Here is an 18,785-nt window from a genome sequence, read left to right on the forward strand (position 1 = left end):
AGCACATAGTTAGAGAAGAGTTTTGGGTTCAAAAGTTCCTAATTTAACAGTTACTATAGCTCTATTCGGGAGCGTTGGACATGCATCTTAGTTCGTTTATGTTTAATAATTTTCAAAAACTCTTTAGGAGTTTGATGTGTTTTGTATTCTCTTTATGATACTTTATTTCTTTTTAGCTTTTAGTGTAAATATGGCATTTTTTCTTATGTGCAGCGGATCTATATTACATGTTCGAGTATGTGTGCTTCTAGATGATGAATTTGGGATTTTAGTTCTTTTGTGGGTCGCACATGATTCTCTCTAAATCAATTCAACTTGATGTTGTGTTTAGTCACTAAAGAAAATTTACCCATATTCGACACCTTAGTTGCTTGAGCTTTGAACTTTTTTTCATCAATAAACATCATCTTTTATTTATATTTTTTTAAAAGAAGAAGAAAGAAAGTCATACCCAAATTACATAATAAGATCGTATTACATAATTAAAATAAACTTGTATTCCAATTGCTATAAAACAAACTCAATTTAGATATTCACAACTTCATAATTAGATTTCATAAAGAGACTTTGCATTTGATTAATCCCCTTGAAAATGGCAGGATAGAAGGGATAAATTTTAGTCATCAACCTCTTTTGAGTAGTCCTCTATAATCCTCCAAGTTAGACAACAATATTTATATATATATATATATATTTGTCAAACGATAAGAGAGATTTTATTGATAATGAATAGTAAGGTTTACATTTTTAGTTAGAATATCAAAAAGCCAATCGATGCCCACCTCGTCCCACCGATGAACATCCCTTGCTCGAGATACAAAAGATGCAATCAAATTAAACAATTTGCTAGTCTAATATAGTCTAGTCTAATTCTGCTTAACAAACGAGCCCCTAATATCTTAAACTTTAACCATCAACCTAGATTTACATTACATGATCTATCATTCGTAAACTGTTATTCGTAATATAAAAAAGATTTTTAAATAAAAAGAATTATTATAAAAAGAGAAAGGCAGATGAGTATAATAAAAGGAGCCAACTGCTCCCTTGTTTATTTATTTATTTATTGGGAGGCAAGGAAAGCCATAGCCAACCACATATGTATTCTGATAAGTCGATAAAGGAAAACCGATAGTGATCGAGAGAGAAACCTTAATGAAGACAGACAAGGGCTCTTATCAGTTGTCAGTTGTCATGGCAGTGGCCTTTATTAATAATATTATTAATTAAATTAATTAAAATTAATCAAGCCAACCACCAGTGAACTGGACCCAAGAAATAAAAAATATGAGCAGAAGAAGACGACCAAATCTGAGCCGTACATTGGCTTGACAAGGAAACATAATGTTTGACAGAAGCAGGAGAATAATTCATGCCCACCCACGCGTAGGAGGAAGCTTTCCTCTTCTGGTAAGCCTCTTCCCTCCTTAAAATCCCTTGTAAAATACCTTTATAATAATAATAGGTGTCCCTTGTAACTTTCTTCTAGTAAATATCTTAAACTATCCGTCTATCAATACCTTTCTTTTCGTTTCGTCCAATCAACCTATCAAATTCTAGAACAAAGCATTGAATAATGATACCTCTTGTTTTTTTGTTTTCTTGTTTTTTGTTTTTGTTTTTCTTTTCGTTACATGATTGACGACGATAATGATGTAATATTTGCCCGTGCCTTATATAATGATCTCTAGAACGTCCCATGTTCAAATGTGTAGGCTACTACATCTTATATACGTCATTAATATGGAAAAATTAAATTCATTTTTATCATCTCATAATTAACTTGTTTTTATTTAACACTAACATGATATGTCTACTATTCATGTTAGGGGTGTGCAAGATCCAATCCAATCCGTCTAAATTCAATTCATTTTTAATTGATTTCAATGATTAGGTGGATTGAATTGAATCCCTAATTTCTATAATTGACATGAATAGATCGGATGATTGCTTTGCTTGTGAGGATCCAATCTAATCTAATCTAGTTAGTCCCATGCTTATTTTGCTCATTAGGTAATTTTCATTAAGAAAGTTATAAATATTTTAAGTAATTTGATGGAGTTATGTTTAATATATTTTAAAATTAAAATAATTTTCTCTAGTATTTCATTTATATTTTACATTTACATATATTAAAATATTTGATAATCTTAAACTTGACCATAAATGTTTCATATTTCATTATGAAAATTGATCATCCAATCCAATCCAATCCAATATCACTTGGATCGAATCGGATTGGATTTAAACATCTAATGTGATCGAATTGAATTGAAAAAATTATAATCCAATCTATACTAGATTAGATGCAAATTGATAGAATTGTATTAGTTTCGAACCAATATAAACCCCTAATTCATGTTAATGGTCATGTACAAATCAACCATATTCCTCCCGCATGTTATACTTGATTCGATTTCGATTAACGTTCCGTTTGTCGTGTTTAAAATTGTCAATTTAAAAATTAAAAAATGTTCGTGTGATCAAATACGAGGCACATAAATCTCACCAATTGCGAAAATACGTCACTCATGATATCATAGGAATTCTATTAAAATACTAAGCACACAATAACTCCCATAATTAATAATTAAAATCATTGATCCTTGTGCATTAGTACAGCTGAAAACCAATTTATAATTTTTTTAAACAACAAAGGCTAGATATTGTTAACTTCCTATGATATTTTAATCACCAGAAAGTACAATGTCAATGTAAAAAAATATTGACAAAGTATCCAATTAGGGAGAACCTTAAACACCAAACCCCCTAATCAAATATTAATGTAAGCATAGATAGATAGACATAGATGGCATTTTTTTTCTTTATAAATAAAAAATAAATTATTTTGAAGTGTAGGGTCAATTAAAATTTAAATAATTGCATAATAATATATTAAATAAAAAAATAAAAAAAATATTTGTGTGCAAGTGGGATGATGATTAAAGAAATTGATAGAGTACCCAATTGGGGGAAGAAGTAGATAAGAAATAATTGCTTCCGGTGTATTTGTCGGCAAGTTTACGAGGTTTCAAGGTTCTCACTGACGTGGCTGCTTCCCCACCTTTCGTACCAATATGAAAATACTCATACTTTTTCATCTATTTACAAGTGTGCCTTCTATTTTTCTCACGTGTGACTAAACGTGGACGCAGCTTCTGCGTATGTTTTTAATTTTTTTTTTTTTTTTGGGAGGTCCAATAATCCATACGTGAAATAATAATGCAAGCACTGTTTTGACGTGTTTGGTCGGCCATTTTCCATAATATTTTAATAATATATGAGAATAAATATCAAGGCAGCATCTTTTCTCTCTTGCTTTTGTAAGTAGGGAACTTATTTTTCCCAACAACCCTCACTATTTAGATGATTGATTTTGTGATTCACTTAAATCTATGAAAGTGACACAAGTTTTATATATATTTTTGTTCTTCTTTTAAGGAAATTATTACAAGTTATAATGTGTCTTCATATATATATAAATTTTATATAAAAAAGTTCTTATGTTGTAATTATGTGTTTGGTATATGATCATTGACATGCATGTTCAAGTTATTTTGGCTAATTTAAATTATAAAAAGGGGAATTTGAATTTGGGTGCAGAATGGAGAACACATCCGATTTGACTAAGTCTATATTTTTTTTTTCCCTTAACCTTATAATTTTCTTCGTGGTTATGAGAGAATCACAAAAATGAATTCTTCGCGTACGTTAATGTCTTATCCGAATAATGTTGATTATAAAATAGCATCATAAATTTAATTACATGTCAAACCAAATCTTTGACTTTGATCCTTTTACTTGGTTCTTAACAATTTGAGCTTTTTAGAAGACAGTAAAGTCCGAATTGTTCTTTGAACATGAACAAGCAAACATCACAACAATCATCGTGGATCGCATGAAAGAAGGAAAATAAAAAAGAAAAAGAAAAAGAAAAAAGCATAATCCTTCTAGTACCTAGTTAAGTGGATTCTTAGAGTTGATGTGTCACATTTTGCACCAAAGTGAAAGTGGGAATGTGGGGAACCACATGTTCCATTTGTTGCACGCAATACTTAGCTGTAAAATTATAATAATAATGTGCTGGAATAGCTTTGCTTAGATTATTGGTTTTGGCCATAAGGCATAAAGACTTTGGAGAACCAAATTCCGAACAATAAAATAAATTTGCTTCTAGGCTTTTCTTCTTTGATAGGAAAGATTTCCTTCATTTGAGGGATTGGATCTCCAACTAACAAGGCCACATTGCTCCTATCTCCAAGATCTTAATTGTAGTAGAGTTGTAAAACCAACCCCATTGAAAAACCCTTTAAAAAGGCTACTTGTAGCTTTTATCAATGATAGAGTTTGAATTGCTATTGGGAGGGGGATTTGAATTCGGGTCTAGAGTGGGAAACACAATGCTCTAACCAACTTGACTAAGCCCATGTATGCTGCTAGATCTATTTAAGCATTATTTTTCTTTTGATAGATGATAAATAAGAAAAATATATATTTTAAATTAGGTTCAACAATTTAGGGATCAAATTCCACTTGTTAAGGAAAATAACTTTGCTTTTGAACTCATTAATTGGTTTCCTTTAAATCTTTATTTATGTCTTCTTCTTTTTTGCCTGGCTGGCGGAGTCTTCCATTAGTTTCTAACGACGTGGTTCTTTACAAGGGTCTTTGTTCATTCGAAGTCAGGATTGTCCCAAGGCATCTCGATAAGAAAATGAGCCATCTTTGATTTTATAGAAATTGTAGTAAAGTTGAAACAGAGGAAGGTCAAGGAAATTGCAAAGGAAAGAGTTAGTTAGAGCCCCAAGAGAGGCAAAGAATAATTAACAATCATAAAAGCATTGGTGTGGACCATTAAGATAATAATGAAGAGTAGAAAATGAGAGATTCAAGCAAAGAATTTCAATTCGGAATTTGTTAAACCCTGTTGATTTTGCAGGAGGAGAGTGACCAAATTGACCTGGTAGAAAGTGATAAGATGAAAGCATGAAATTGACAGAGCAGATGACTCAAATGCTATTGGTTCTCCACATAATTCAGACTTCACACACCCACTACTGATGAGCACATCTTTGTCAAAACCCATTACGGTTTACAAAAGAAAGAGTTGAAAGAGGAAATCATTTAATTTGGTCCTTAAATCTAGCAGTTTTTTTATTCCTGCCATGAGTTTCTAGCTTGTTCTCTAAGTTTTCCTTTTCGCTTCCCCAAATTACCTAAATACTCAATTCACCCATATGCTACATCAACTAGTTTGCTGATACAACCCACAATCTTGTCTTGGTGTGTGACTATTGTTTGGAAAAGAAAAGAAAAAAAATTCTGCCAAAGTGGTCTTAGTCAGATTCCATTTTTACCATTTCTGTATAAGCAAGAGAGCTCCAAGTTCAGTATGGCACGTACAACGGTCATACAACTAAATACAGAAAGCAATATATAATATCAGATTCCAGGTACAAAAAGAACCCACAGCAGAGTTTGCATCAAAATCAAATCTTTCACGTCCTATTGACAAATATACACGCATGGTGACACAACATCAGGTTCTAACACTAAATGATCTAATTTATGGCGAACCAATGGCATATTCTGCAGATCAGCACCTCAAGTATATCACACCACCACCTTTTCTTCTGCATTGCTGTCTTGGTTCCTGGTTAGCTATACCGTCTATCGGTTATTTCTTCACAACTGTAACTATCTTCTAACAAGGGCACAAAACATATAACCTTGCAGTATAAGGAAATCGTCGGGTCAAATGCAAATGTCCCAAAGGGGCATGGCTTCTCCATCAGATAGGAACGTCTCTTGAAATCATTGTTTGACTTACAAGCACGGATTCAAAAAGAAACGAACCACATCTGCAAAATGAGGGAACTCCCACGATGGAGGTGTTTTTGGCTTTACAGCTTTGTAAAATCACACCTTTTTTTTCTTTTACTTCTTCCGGCTGTAATAAACACCCCCACCTGAATAACCATGATATCTATGACGTGTTCCACCACCTCTACCACTAGTTCCTTCCCAATTACTGCCACGGCCAGCAACTCTGTTGCCCCCACTCTGCATATAGTTCAAAGTTTGGTTCCCCAATCCATTAAGCTCCTCCTCTTCTCTATCATTATACTCCAAAACCAGCCTCTTGATGTCTTGTTTCTCTTCAAGCTCTGCTGCTTCTTTCTGTTTCGTACTCTGTATAAGCGAGCAATCCCGAGGGATGTACATCTGTTTTGTTTGTTGTTTGTTACCACGCTTCACAAGAACTTTCACCTGCACCTCCTTGCTTCCTCCAGAGACTTCATCCAACGCCTCATCTCCACTTTCCCCTCCAACCCCTCTTCCATGATGATCCTTGATGGAACCCTCAAACACATTCATTGGTATCGTCATATTTAATGCAGGTCGGCCTCGCAGCTCTAGCCTGCGTTGCTCCATGCTTTCCTGTGTTCATAAATTTTAGAATGGGTGAAAAAAACTGTCTTATTTGTAACCCTTCAGCATCATAACATCATGTGCAAAATTAGTGCCAAACCAACAGGGAAAATAAGAATGCAAGATTTAGCGACCATGAATCCATTGATTTAGAATGTGCTATCTAAGCATGACAAACATAAATAAAAACATTGTGCAAGAGCATACACAACAATAATTTACATCTTACCTGCATAACAGCTTTGAGATCTAGCTCAAAATTTGCTTCTTCCTGAGGATCCAGCTCTGCAACCTTCTGTCTGACATGGACTTCATCATCCTCATCAGATGCAGGTCCACCCCCATCATCATCCTCCTCTTCACTGTCAGATCCATCACCATGATTCTCTTCGTCTAATTCTTCTTCGTCATGTCCATCTGGATCAATGGTGCCACTTCCTGAATCACTGTCACTATCTCCATGGTCTCCATGCCTTACACCATTTTCCTCAGTACCATTCACAGACTTTTTGTTGGAGGTGGTCCTCCTTGAAGGCTTTTCAGTGTCGGAGTGCTTCTCATTATTGGCCTTGTCAGTGGAGACAGTACGATCATGCTCCTCAAGTTCTACTAGAGCTGCATTTACTTCGTCAATGGATGAGTATCGGGTCATGTTGGGGCGTAGTTCTGCAAATAAGTCCTGCAAGTGCTTCACTACATGAGTACAGAAAGATAAAGAGTAATATTTATCTTGTTTACATTACAGATAATATTGATTTTGGAATAGTGTGTTTCAATTAAAGATACAGAACAGTATGTAAGAGAAGAAAAATAGATAAGAGGTCAGATTACCTTAGAATCCTAAACTATTTATTCCATGTTTTTCATTAGCTAAAGCAGAAAATAAAAAGGTCATCCTATACTTTCACGCCTCAACTAAAGAGGTAGAGGGAGCCACACGACGTTGGGGTTGAATAATATGAGCCACACGACTGACCTGTATGTCAAATTCAACATCCAGTGGGAGTACTCCTTTGCTTAGTATATATCTCTGGAAGTGCATCAAGAATCGATCAAGCTTCCTCTTGGAAGAGCCTCGGTCAAAGTAGTGGCCACAGGTCTCCAGAAGAGTAATAACCATCCTAATGCGGAAACAATCTTCTGGTGGATCCAGTACATCTTGCTGCTATCACAGAAAAAGAAAGTATGACCAAACAAAGAAGATTCTCATATATCTAGGAGATTTAAATAACTTCTGATTTTATAGGAAAAGAGAAGAAATGATTAAAAAAAGAGAGGCCATTTTAGGGATGCCTTAAATCAAAAGATTGCATATATAGTATGAAAACATCCATTGATGCAAGTATTTGTGCACATAAATAGTATTGGGTAGCCCTTATATAAGAACCAACCAGTTCAATATCCTCGAGGCCACCAACCAGTTAAATAGTTTGTACATTACAATATCATACGGATGAAAGCCGGAGGACAAATACGCATTTAAAAATCATAAACTATACAATCATGAATAAACATGAGTAACGAGCAATGTGTTATATACTAATTGCAGATTTCATTTTTTAGTACCCAAACCTTCACAGTATAATCACAGACATGCTTGCTATTATAGAATTAAAATTTTAATTTTGGAAAGATGTCCAGTGGTACTGCAATATTTCAAAAAATGCATTTAATTAATACAGCTCTACTTTTAGTATATAGTTATCAAGACAAACCTAGCATTGAATATAAATGCACTGTAGTATGATTAAACTAGTTTTTAAAAAAAAAACTAAGATAAAGACTTAATCATATCTGAACTTTCAAACAAACACAACGTGATATGAAAAGAAATATGCAATATGATGCTTTCATCTGGAGAAAGCCTAAGCAACGCTCTGTCAGAAAATCCTAAGCAAAATTCTCAAGTACTATCAATTATATCAGAGATGCTTACGGAAATAAACAAATAAAATTCATACCTCTTGTATGCCATGGCCAAAGACAAGAATCAAGTAAAGAGTCTCAAAAATAACAGAAGAATCTACATGCTCATAGTTGTATAGCTCTCCTAAGAATCGCATATGAGCAATCCGTCTTTGCTGCATCCCATACTCATTTAATTCTAGGCCAAGCCTGATCTCCTCTAAAACCTGAAAGTAAGGATATAGCAGTGAGAATCACAGCGTAGACAAATTAGAAATATTTGAATTTGCACACACAAGCACAGTTCATCTCTGAGAAATGTTAATGTATATTCATTTCTTCCCTCTCTTTTTCTATTGGTATTGGAGGGAGGGGGGCGGCGTGGGGGTTGATGATGCAAATGGTTTAAAGTATATATGCCAAGACAAATGGTCCAATTTGTTTTTAAATACTTTAAATAGGAAGTTAAAAACTATTTATGGTCTGTATCATGGATTACGTATGCTAACAATTGGATTGCTAAAAACTCTCCCCCACGCCTCCTTTTCTTTCTCCTTTATCCTTTCCCTAGAATCATTGTTGTACTAACAGTAACGATTACCATTTAAATAAAATATGAGGCAGACAAATCATGAAATTGTATATTAAACCTCGAGGTTTGGTTGACTTTAAATTTGGTATAGTATGCCAATACTAATGAGTATCTAACAGCATATCACTTACTGTTAGATAAAACTTATTAAGGCGACCAGCTCACCACTCAATAAAAAAGAAAAGGAACAAAAGAATGAGTTTGAATGATCTTGATCTTAATTAAATGATCAATTAGTGATTTTTTTATCTGTAATCTGGGCAGTAGCAAGAGGATATCCCTTCCCTTCCCCTAAACCCACTTCCCATACTTTGAGCCTCTGGAGGTTGACAAATCTAATGGAGATACTACTGCACTGCAAGGGACAGCCATTACGAGTAAGATCATATCTACCATGGAAAATAAAATCCAACAAAAATATTTTTGGAATGAAAGAAATGACCTCATCAACAACAGATACAGCAAATTGATCATGGTAGCGACTCAGACCAGCAGTCAGCGAAGCAATCAAGTGGATCTGGCCATACTTCCCTTTGTGAACCTTCATAAAGCATTTTAAAAGATATGGCTCACATTCACCCCATGGTAGTTTACGCAGTTGTCTGAGCACATGCTCTATTGTAGACTTATCGAGATCTGAGAATAGCAACTTTCTTATATACTGAAAAAGACAATATATAAACAAAAGGTTAATTCTGATGTTGGATATATCAAAAATAAATTTTGAAGAGGAAGAGTTTAACCTAGAAAATGATTTACACCTGATGCAATGGAGGACGGACTTTAGTGACTCGTGCAGATCTCTCAGGCGGTTTGCACAGGTAGTAAGCATTTTCAACAAGGGTGCTGTGCCGAGGATCTAAATTTTTTACATTCTTCAAACGCATTAATATTTCCAACATGTTAGCCATCCGCACAGTAGTTTCAGGAGACCGATACAGAAAACGCCCGCAAGTCTCAAGAAGATTGCAAGCAACATCAATGTTATGATGAGTGAAATCATCTAAACAAGCCTGGCAATAAGATAGCATTAAACTTCTAAGTAAACAGCTCACAAATTAAATGCCCCAACAAAAATGAAAATTGTAATCTTAAATCTCAGTAACAACATGGACAATACTTCAACCCATCTTTTAAATCCTGATTCACTACATAGAAAGTTACATTTAAATAGACAAGTTATGAAAATGAGAGCAGAAAAGCCGACTTCAGTAAGACATGCCCATTTCATGGACTCTCCTGCCACCAAAAGGTCAAAAAATCGATACAAATTTAAAAAATACACGTTGAAATCTGTAGGCAAAGCATATAATAATATTTCCAGCAACCCCAACAGAGGTGTATAAAAAGGTAAGGAAAACCCTTCTCCAAGCACAAGCACAAGCACAGCCCAGAGACCGTACTGACAAACATATTACTGCTGATACAAAAGATCCTAAAGATATTATCAGTAATGCACAAATTTAGTAGAACCTATGCATCAATTCTGTTCAGTGCATATTACCTTCAAACAACTAAAGACAAGACCAGCTGGTGCGATTTTAAACTTGCAGAGTTCTCCAATAAATCTAATGTTCCTAATCTTTGTTTCAATGTTCATTTGATCCTGCAGAAAATTACAATTCGATATGAAAATCATGAACTTCTCAAAATGAAAGCGATTCCTATAGAACAACTAACCATTCCTATTTTCAACAAAACACATTGCATGCAAAACTGACCTTTTTATTAATTAAGAAGTTGAACTCTTCTTCCAGCATTGCAAGGAGCATGGAAGATACATCCTTCATACAAGTTGACAGTGTGGCAACCATGCGTGAATAGTAAGGTAGTAGCTCCAATGATGTCCTGGGGACATTGAACACTGCCCTCACAAGCTTTTTCCGATTTGCTTTTGAATTTAAATAACAAAACTCTACCTGAAAATATACAAAATATCTTCAATGTGAATCATAACGACAGATAACCAAATGAGAGAGAGAGAGAGAGAGAGAGGAGAACAGTAGGAAAGCTCAGACAGGTATAATTACAGTCAACTGATCAATAAGATCACGGCTCACGCAACCAGGAAGCCTCTGCAGTAAAGCATCCAAATTTGTCCCTTCGATGCTTTTAAGTTTCTCTTTCTCGTTCTCTCCTTTTCTATCGCCTTTCTCTTTGTCCGGATCTTTAATCTTCTCCTTATCCTTTTCTTCCTTGTCCTTCCCTTTCTCTATGCTTTTGCCCTCCTGTAAAGCACCAACATCTGCAGATGCCTCTCCAGCATCTTCTGCAGTCTGTTGACTTTGGTCTGATTCAAGTGTGGGCTCCTTTATAATGAAAATTAAAAAATGTTCATCTGAGTAGATAAATACAAGCATAAATTGTTACAAGACTAAACATGAATCTTATTCTTGCAAAGAGAGCAGATTTCCCATCATAAATATTGTCTGAAAGATGTGACTTAGGAAGGATTGGTCAACAAAATATGAACCGAAGACTGAGGGCATGTAACCTTAAGAGTGTTAAATGGATGCTTCTTAAAACAAGGATTGAGGATCTAACTGAAGCCGCAAAATCTTATGTAACTGTGAAAACAGGAGATGAATCAGGAGAAAGATTGCAGAAATATAGCTCTAAAGGACCCACTTCAGTGAAACAAACAAATTCATGACAAGAGTCTAATTCCCACTATTTCAGCATGCTGAGGAAATCCTAATTAGTTATGCTGGTCGGTCCAGAACCAAGCAGAACAATCTTTGTTACAGGGGAAGTATCGATCATTAATGTTGGAAATAAGTAGTGAAACAAATACTGACATTCAACATTTAGTTGGGAGTAACGCAGAGTTTCAGGGCTAATGTGAAAATGTTATGTGATCACTAAGAGAAGGAGAGGGGAAGGCGCAGGAGAGACCAGCTATCTTTGCTACAGTTATATATCTAACTCAGGATATAAGAAGAGCCTGTACAGAAAATGCAGAGATTTGATTCCTTACAGTTGGTTGTTCTTGAGTCTTTGCAGATTGATCATTGCTCTTCTCCGCTTCTCCCAATAATACCGCCGGAACAAACGCTCTGGTAAGAACATACAGATAACAACTTACTACATTTCAGGTCAATTAACTATGAGAATTATAACGACTGACAAACAAATATCATATAAAAGAGTTTGTTTTTTCCTCATTTGGCTAGTAAAAGATAAATCTCATTCAACTGAAGCAAACCTAAGATCTGGTAAGCACTCGTAGAAAGCCCTTGTATCTTCATCATCCCATATGGCTTCAAGTACAGAAGAGTCCTTTCCAGCAGCTGGAGATGAAGCATCCTCTCCACTAGTAACCCTAGTTGTATGACCATCCTCTGGCATTACTGGAGGCTGCATATCAAGTGCTTCTGCTAAACTGTGAGAAAAAATAATTTGTACCATAAGTGGGCCAAAAACAAGTAATTAGAGACTAATAATCAATAAAATTATTTAGTAAAATGGAAGGTTTAGGGAAATCTAGACCAAAGCTAACAACAGTTGAACAGGGCGGAATACTGGAAGCATTGTTTACCTATAGAAGTAAAAAAATAATAATCTAAAGATAAGAAAACCCCATTAGAAGTATTTGGCGGTCACTGTGACTCAAATTGAAGAAAGCAGAGCATCTGACGAAAGTACATTCCAGATGTTGCAATTAGATTCTTTCTTTTTCAGCTATGTATATGTTTTCACCTACGTTGCTGTTAAATTTCTTAGCTATTCTCTTTGGTCTTAGTTTGCTCCTATTGTTTTCTTGTTATGGGTAGAGGATTTTTAAGTTTAAATAGCAAGCACCTAGCTAACGCATATTTTTGAGCGGTTTAAGAAAGCTAGTTACTTGTCCAAAAAATAAAATCAACCTTCCTCTATGACTTTATAACAAAATTAAATATCCTTGTATTTTCTGACGCATTTGATCCCATGTTCTTGACATTATTTTTTGAGAACCATGCAGGTTTTTGCTTTATGATAATTCTATGAAAGAGGGGCCGAGCAGTGATCATACAAGATCAATACAGTTAAGTTGAGCTCTCATAATTAAAGTATGCAAAGTTTAAAAACAGGATCCTGGATCCAATGTAACATAAAAGACTACGCATCCTAACATTGCCAAACCGAACAGACCTGGTCACCAGCAGATTTCTACACACCAATAATGAGAGCAAAAAAGTAAAGCAACTTACGATGAGACATTGCGGTACAATTGTTCATAAGATTTCCGCAGTTTCTCATATGAAGAGACATTTTCATCACTGAGCTCTCCTTTAGCATTAAGGATTTTAGAATTTTCGTGCTCCATTTGGCGAAGTGACTAACAGTATCAAGAAAATGCATTAATTACAACCAGAACCAGTATTCCATTATTGAGTTAAGGAAAGAGATATCATTAGCAAGAAATTAAATTAGAACTCTGTCCAACAAAGATAAAGCAGATGTATAACAATCAGGTATAATAAGGTGCAAAATAAGGACCTCACCCCCTACACCCAGAAAGAAAGAGAGAAAAGTAAAACTATCTTAAGAAAGGCCGTAGAACTCTTACAGTATGCTCGGATTGAAGTAGTTCTGCTGCAGCATCATAATATGTTTGAAATGCCTTCCTGAAGAATTTCTTATGCTCTGTTGTGATATTAAGGCCCTTAAAAAACTGTGGCAAAATGTCAGGATAGGCACTATAGAATAGAAGGTAGCAAATACTCTTGAAATTAAACACCAATCAAATGAATAAATAAATAAACATATTCACACTAATATATGGGATTCTCGTCAACCTATAGCCACGAAATGAGAAGTAACATCACATGGTAATTACAAAAGATCACACCCCGTGCCTATATGATGCCACAAAAATCAGTTTAATGGAAAGCCATACAGGGCAAGCAGAAAAATAGTGAAATGTGAAAGATGTCCCAAATAATGAAACAAACCAAAGAGATTCATACCTCTTCGTGAATTTCTGGCCCAGAGAGTGGAAGGTTAATAAACATTCTTCCCTGCCGAGCAAAACTAGCAAGAAGAGTCAAATTTGTCTGAGTAGTATCCCGATCCTTTAAGTGTTCTCCACTGGTAAGATCCTTAATGATATTCACAAAAATACCACCATCTTCTATGACTCCAACAAAGAAAAGTTCCAAAAGGAGTTTCAAAGTGCTTCGCTTCTTCATGGCCCTCAGGTTCTTGTCCACGTCTAAGTCATCCCCAGACTTTCCGGGAAAGAAGATTTTCAAAAGACCTTGAAGTAGGCTTGGGGAGAAGTCTTTGTATCTTTGATGAAGCAGAGAGCAGATCTTTCACAAAAAGATGAGTGTTAGAAAAGTGTAAAACACATTGGTGTTACCCATAAATACTGCATTCAATAGTCACTTATGCCATATAAAATAGACAGAAGAAGCTTGCAGGTATGCATACTGGCTCAAACATACAGCACATTTGGCACAAGTGTATCTTTCTCTTCTCTCTATGAAAATTTAATTACTGCGAAAGCCACCAACATTACATACAAGCTGAAAATTGTCACCATTTTTTTTTTCCAGTAGAGACCCATATGATAAAGCATCCCACTGGGGTTTTTTTTTCCAGGGCGAAAATATCACACTAGTTAACATCAGCAAACCATCAACTATATTCAGAATTTTTTCTAAATATTAGAATAGGAAAAACACCAAATACCCAGAGATATCTAAATGGATGCATATGAAACAACAGAATGAGAAGCAGGAACCTTGAAAACCAATACAATAACTGCCTCAAATTGTTGAAGTCGTGAGGCAGCATATCTCCTATTCAAAGACCAAAAAACTAGACACAACAAAGTGACAAGATAGCTCAGCATCCATTACAGCAGAAATAGCACCAAGCATTTGACTATCATACAGCATGTCATTTCAGCGAGTGCCATCGTCTATTCTTGAATACGATAAGAAGATCCAGATCAGCATTTTGGAGCCCACAAATACAAAAGTTCATAACTTGAAGTTTATGTAAGTCTGTAAGATCTGGAAATAATCATATTGTTTCTCTAGCCAACTCACGGTGCAATAGCATTAGCTAATCATTCACCATAGAAAATCCTGACTAATATGTTGTTAGTAGAATCTTGGATAAATAACCCAAAGAACTTGATTAACTAAAACTACTAACTAAATATAGGAAATGGGGAAAAACAAAGATAAGTGCTTTATAAATTTCAACTCAAATCCATAACAGCAACCTGAACTGCTGCTTGTATGTCTGATGATCTAAGCTTGGCATCACAAATAGCAGTAACAGCTTCACTGACAAATTTGCTTAGGTTGACACCTCTCAAGTCATCCATCAGCCCTTCCCGCTGCTCTTCATTAATCTGCTTCAGTTTTTTAATAACCGCTGTGTTGCGCTTAATGCTAGAATCCAGTGTCCTAAGAAATCCTGTGTCTGGAATTCAGAACAAACTGTCTTATTTTCCAGTTCATGCAGCAATCATACATGTCAACTACCTTTCATTATGGTTTTTCTTTTGTTAGCCTTGTGATTATTTTGAAACAAAATAAACATGTCAGCACAGAAAAACTTAAAAGATAAAGGCACGAAAAAGTATCAATACTTCATAGATTATTAGATATGTAATGTAGAGTATGACTTTGGATTGGACTAAGCAGCTAAAAAAAATCCATGTGGAGGACCTCAAGTAGTTCAAAAAAGGAATATGTTGTCGGCCCCAATTATTTCTAGGATCAAGTCTTAGTATAATTTAGATGCAGCAAAGGAAAACCTTGGAAAAAGTACCAGTCATCATTTCTCTATTTGCGTTTGGTCATTAGGCATGATGCTTTTGCAAGTTTACACAACTTTATTTCCATATACGAAGGTTTTCACTCATTTAATAAATTAAAAATTAGTTAATCATTCATTTGCATACAAAATACAAGAATACTGTTATCATCTGACCAGGCCTCTCAGGGTTCAAATTGCTTTGACGAAGAGCCATCTTAGCCTCAATTGATTTCTTGATTTCCTCACGCCGAGCAGCAGCTTCCTGCAAAAAAGAAGCAATAACTACCCTACCAAAATCACTTCTAAAAGACATACAAGTTTCCAAGAATGTGCACAAGCAACCAAACTGTAAACTTCATTTTCAACTTTTCATGTACTACATTATTTTAACAAGTATTCTGCCTTCACTCAACTGAGAAACAATATAATATACTTATCAAGTACAACAGGATCTCAAACCACCACTTATAGGCCAAGTCTAGGAAACTCCTCTTATTTCAAATTAAGTTTGTGACTTATTAGTTGCTCACAAAGTTCCATCTCATACATGCTCCAAGATTCGGCAACAAAAAGAACAATGAGCAAATAACTAAGGATTTCTAAAAGTGACAGATGCAGTCACATACCTCATCATCTTGCTTCCCATGAGGTTCACCCCCAGCACGGGATTCCTCCTCATGGTGATCCATCTCCCCACTTGTATTGACTGACAGAAACCTACATAACAGGGCATTGCATGGTTAATTAACACCCAAAACACCCAAGAAAAAGACCATATATTGTGAAGAACTTATTATTATTATTTTTTTAAAAACCTTGAAAAACCTAACAGAACTGCAATAAAATAAATCCAGATCACCAAATTGCTTTATTTAACTTCCAAACCACCGTAATCTCATCGGTGCAAAATTTCACTTCAGTTTCACCACAGAAGAAGAACCCCTTTTTTCCTCACCATGCAACTTGAAATTATAGTATCTAGACTGGTCAATACACCCAGAAGCCCCGTTTCCCCAAAAACCCAAAAGCGAAACTGATGTGGTGTTGCCCCTAATGATCCTCAGATATACGGTTACAAACTTAAAACCCACATACACGTGCATAGGCACACAGTGGGAACTTATTTATAAGATACCACAAATGACAAACAATCCAATTGGCATGTAAAAATGGAAACTACAAAAACCCAGAAAAAAAAAAAAAAAAAAAAAAAAGAAGTCATCAAATAATAACTCACTCTTTGATTTAAGGCTTCAGAAACAAGCGCAAAACATTATCATCTAATATAAGCTCCCTAAAATTCAAATAAACTACCATATCATGCTCTAGCTTTGGTTATAAGAATTCCAACCAAAATGAGCACGAACCCTATTACAGTAACATGATTTTGATTCACAAATGAAGTTTACAAGGCCCTGTACGGCAACTGCATTCGCTACCGAGATCTCACCCACGAAAAAACAGGAATATGCATAAACACGTCTCTGTGTGTGAAAGCGATAGAGAAATAGGGTTACCTGATCGAGATTAAGCAGCGACGTGATGAAGATTGCCGAGAAAGAGAGGAATACAGTGAGTTCAGAGAGAGAGAGAGAGGGCTAAGCCCAATGGTTTAGAGCAATGGGTATGAGTTGCGATGAGACGATGATCCAAATGGAAGAACCGACTGATGTCAGTGTGTGTGTTCCAGGGTCGGAGTCCGATCACGGGTTTGCCAGTATTAGACCACTTGAGAAATGGGTTGGGCCAAAATTTCAGTCCAATAGATCAATATTTCTTTCTTTTTGGTCCGAAGTAGACCAATAGTTCTTTTGTTGTTTAAATTTTTTCTTGGTCGAACATTTTTTTAATAATTAATATAAGTGATAGTCTAAATTATAAAATTAGAGGTATAAATGTGTCATAGGGGTTCGAAACTGATATCACTGGTCTACAAGTCAAAGTTCTTTTTCACTGAGCTAGACCTCTTGTTAACTTTATGGGTCGAACTTTTGTTGTTTATTTTTTGTTCAGCAATAGTTCTATCTTGTTCTTCTCTTTTTTCCAGCCATATCGCATGTGTAATGAGTTTTTTCAGGGATTAATATTAAGTTGTCAATTAATTTGGATGGAAGGATATGGTTAGATAATTAATGACAGCAGGTTTCGTTTTGATATATGCATAATTGTCGATCATTCACGTGTGAACTTCAATATAACAAATTTTGTTAACAAGTGCCGACTAATACACGTATATTTTTTATTCGTATTTATCTCGTTCCGTATTTACTAACTATGCTTTTGTAGCCATGTGCATTGGGACAAAAATAAATTATAAGTATCACACCCACCACTTTTGAACCCAAAATATGAGAATTTGGGTATTGTTGTTATTGGAGATCAGAAGTTTTATCAGTCAGCCTCCCCATATTGTTTTGGGAGAGAAATTACCTTATTACTGACCAAATGTGGGGTCTAGATGTCCTAGAAATGAAGTTGGTTTTTGATCACTAGAAACGACTAACTAATTTACTATAATAACTATAAAGTTTTGACTATGATATGGACTCTTTTAATTAACCAACTCCACCAACTACCAGTACCAAGGGCACTCCATCGTTCTAGAAACCATGGCCACAAACTTCCAGCACAAAATAACCCTAAAAAACCAAACTCATTCTCACAAGTTTAATCTCTACCATCCATTTCAACCAGTGGAACGTTATAGTAACCAAAACAGCTATATATAAAAACACCATCCAATTTTAAGTCACATTCAGAAAATAATCAAGGACAGCCCCTGTTGAAAAAGTAAGACAACCCCCTAACCTTCTTCTTTTTTCAATTTCTTCTTGAGCTTCAACCTAGAAAAACACAATTTCTTAAACCAACTTAACATGGGTCCCTTGATCAAGAACATGTTCGTCAAGGTCCTAGCAATGCTGCTAGTGGCTCTTGTCATATGTGCTCCATCGACACAAGCAGGCCACCACAAGAAATTGCATCTTACCAGGCACGACAAGGTTAGCAGTTTCGAATCCGAAAAACAGACGTTCAAGGTTGGGGAGCCACTCTACAGGGCCAGGGGCAAGAACAATGTTGAGACCTTAATACCTGC

At 35.4% G+C, this 18,785-nt stretch overlaps 1 protein-coding gene across 3 annotated transcripts; it reads right to left on the minus strand.

The window, feature by feature from the left end:
• LOC18787405 (regulator of nonsense transcripts UPF2) lies at positions 5,324 to 17,359 on the minus strand. 3 transcript variants are annotated; one of them, XM_007220233.2, is made up of 18 exons: positions 17,206 to 17,359; positions 16,315 to 16,405; positions 15,863 to 15,950; positions 15,147 to 15,349; positions 13,879 to 14,223; positions 13,479 to 13,583; positions 13,120 to 13,247; positions 12,135 to 12,311; positions 11,907 to 11,985; positions 10,960 to 11,238; positions 10,651 to 10,848; positions 10,434 to 10,535; positions 9,691 to 9,942; positions 9,372 to 9,590; positions 8,394 to 8,564; positions 7,409 to 7,594; positions 6,662 to 7,111; positions 5,324 to 6,441 (listed from the first exon to the last, which is right to left on the minus strand). In XM_007220233.2, exons 2-18 carry the CDS (start codon positions 16,375 to 16,377, stop codon positions 5,938 to 5,940), a joined length of 3,549 nt encoding a protein of 1,182 aa, XP_007220295.1. In that variant the 5' UTR covers positions 16,378 to 16,405; positions 17,206 to 17,359; the 3' UTR covers positions 5,324 to 5,937. The 3 variants fall into 3 exon arrangements, with proteins under 3 accessions (XP_007220295.1, XP_020412341.1, XP_020412340.1); XM_020556752.1 differs by lacking the exon at positions 17,206 to 17,359 and adding an exon at positions 17,056 to 17,174; XM_020556751.1 differs by lacking the exon at positions 17,206 to 17,359 and adding an exon at positions 16,926 to 17,026.

Source organism: Prunus persica, chromosome G2 (genome assembly GCF_000346465.2).
Source record: "Prunus persica cultivar Lovell chromosome G2, Prunus_persica_NCBIv2, whole genome shotgun sequence".
NCBI lineage: Eukaryota > Viridiplantae > Streptophyta > Magnoliopsida > Rosales > Rosaceae > Prunus > Prunus persica.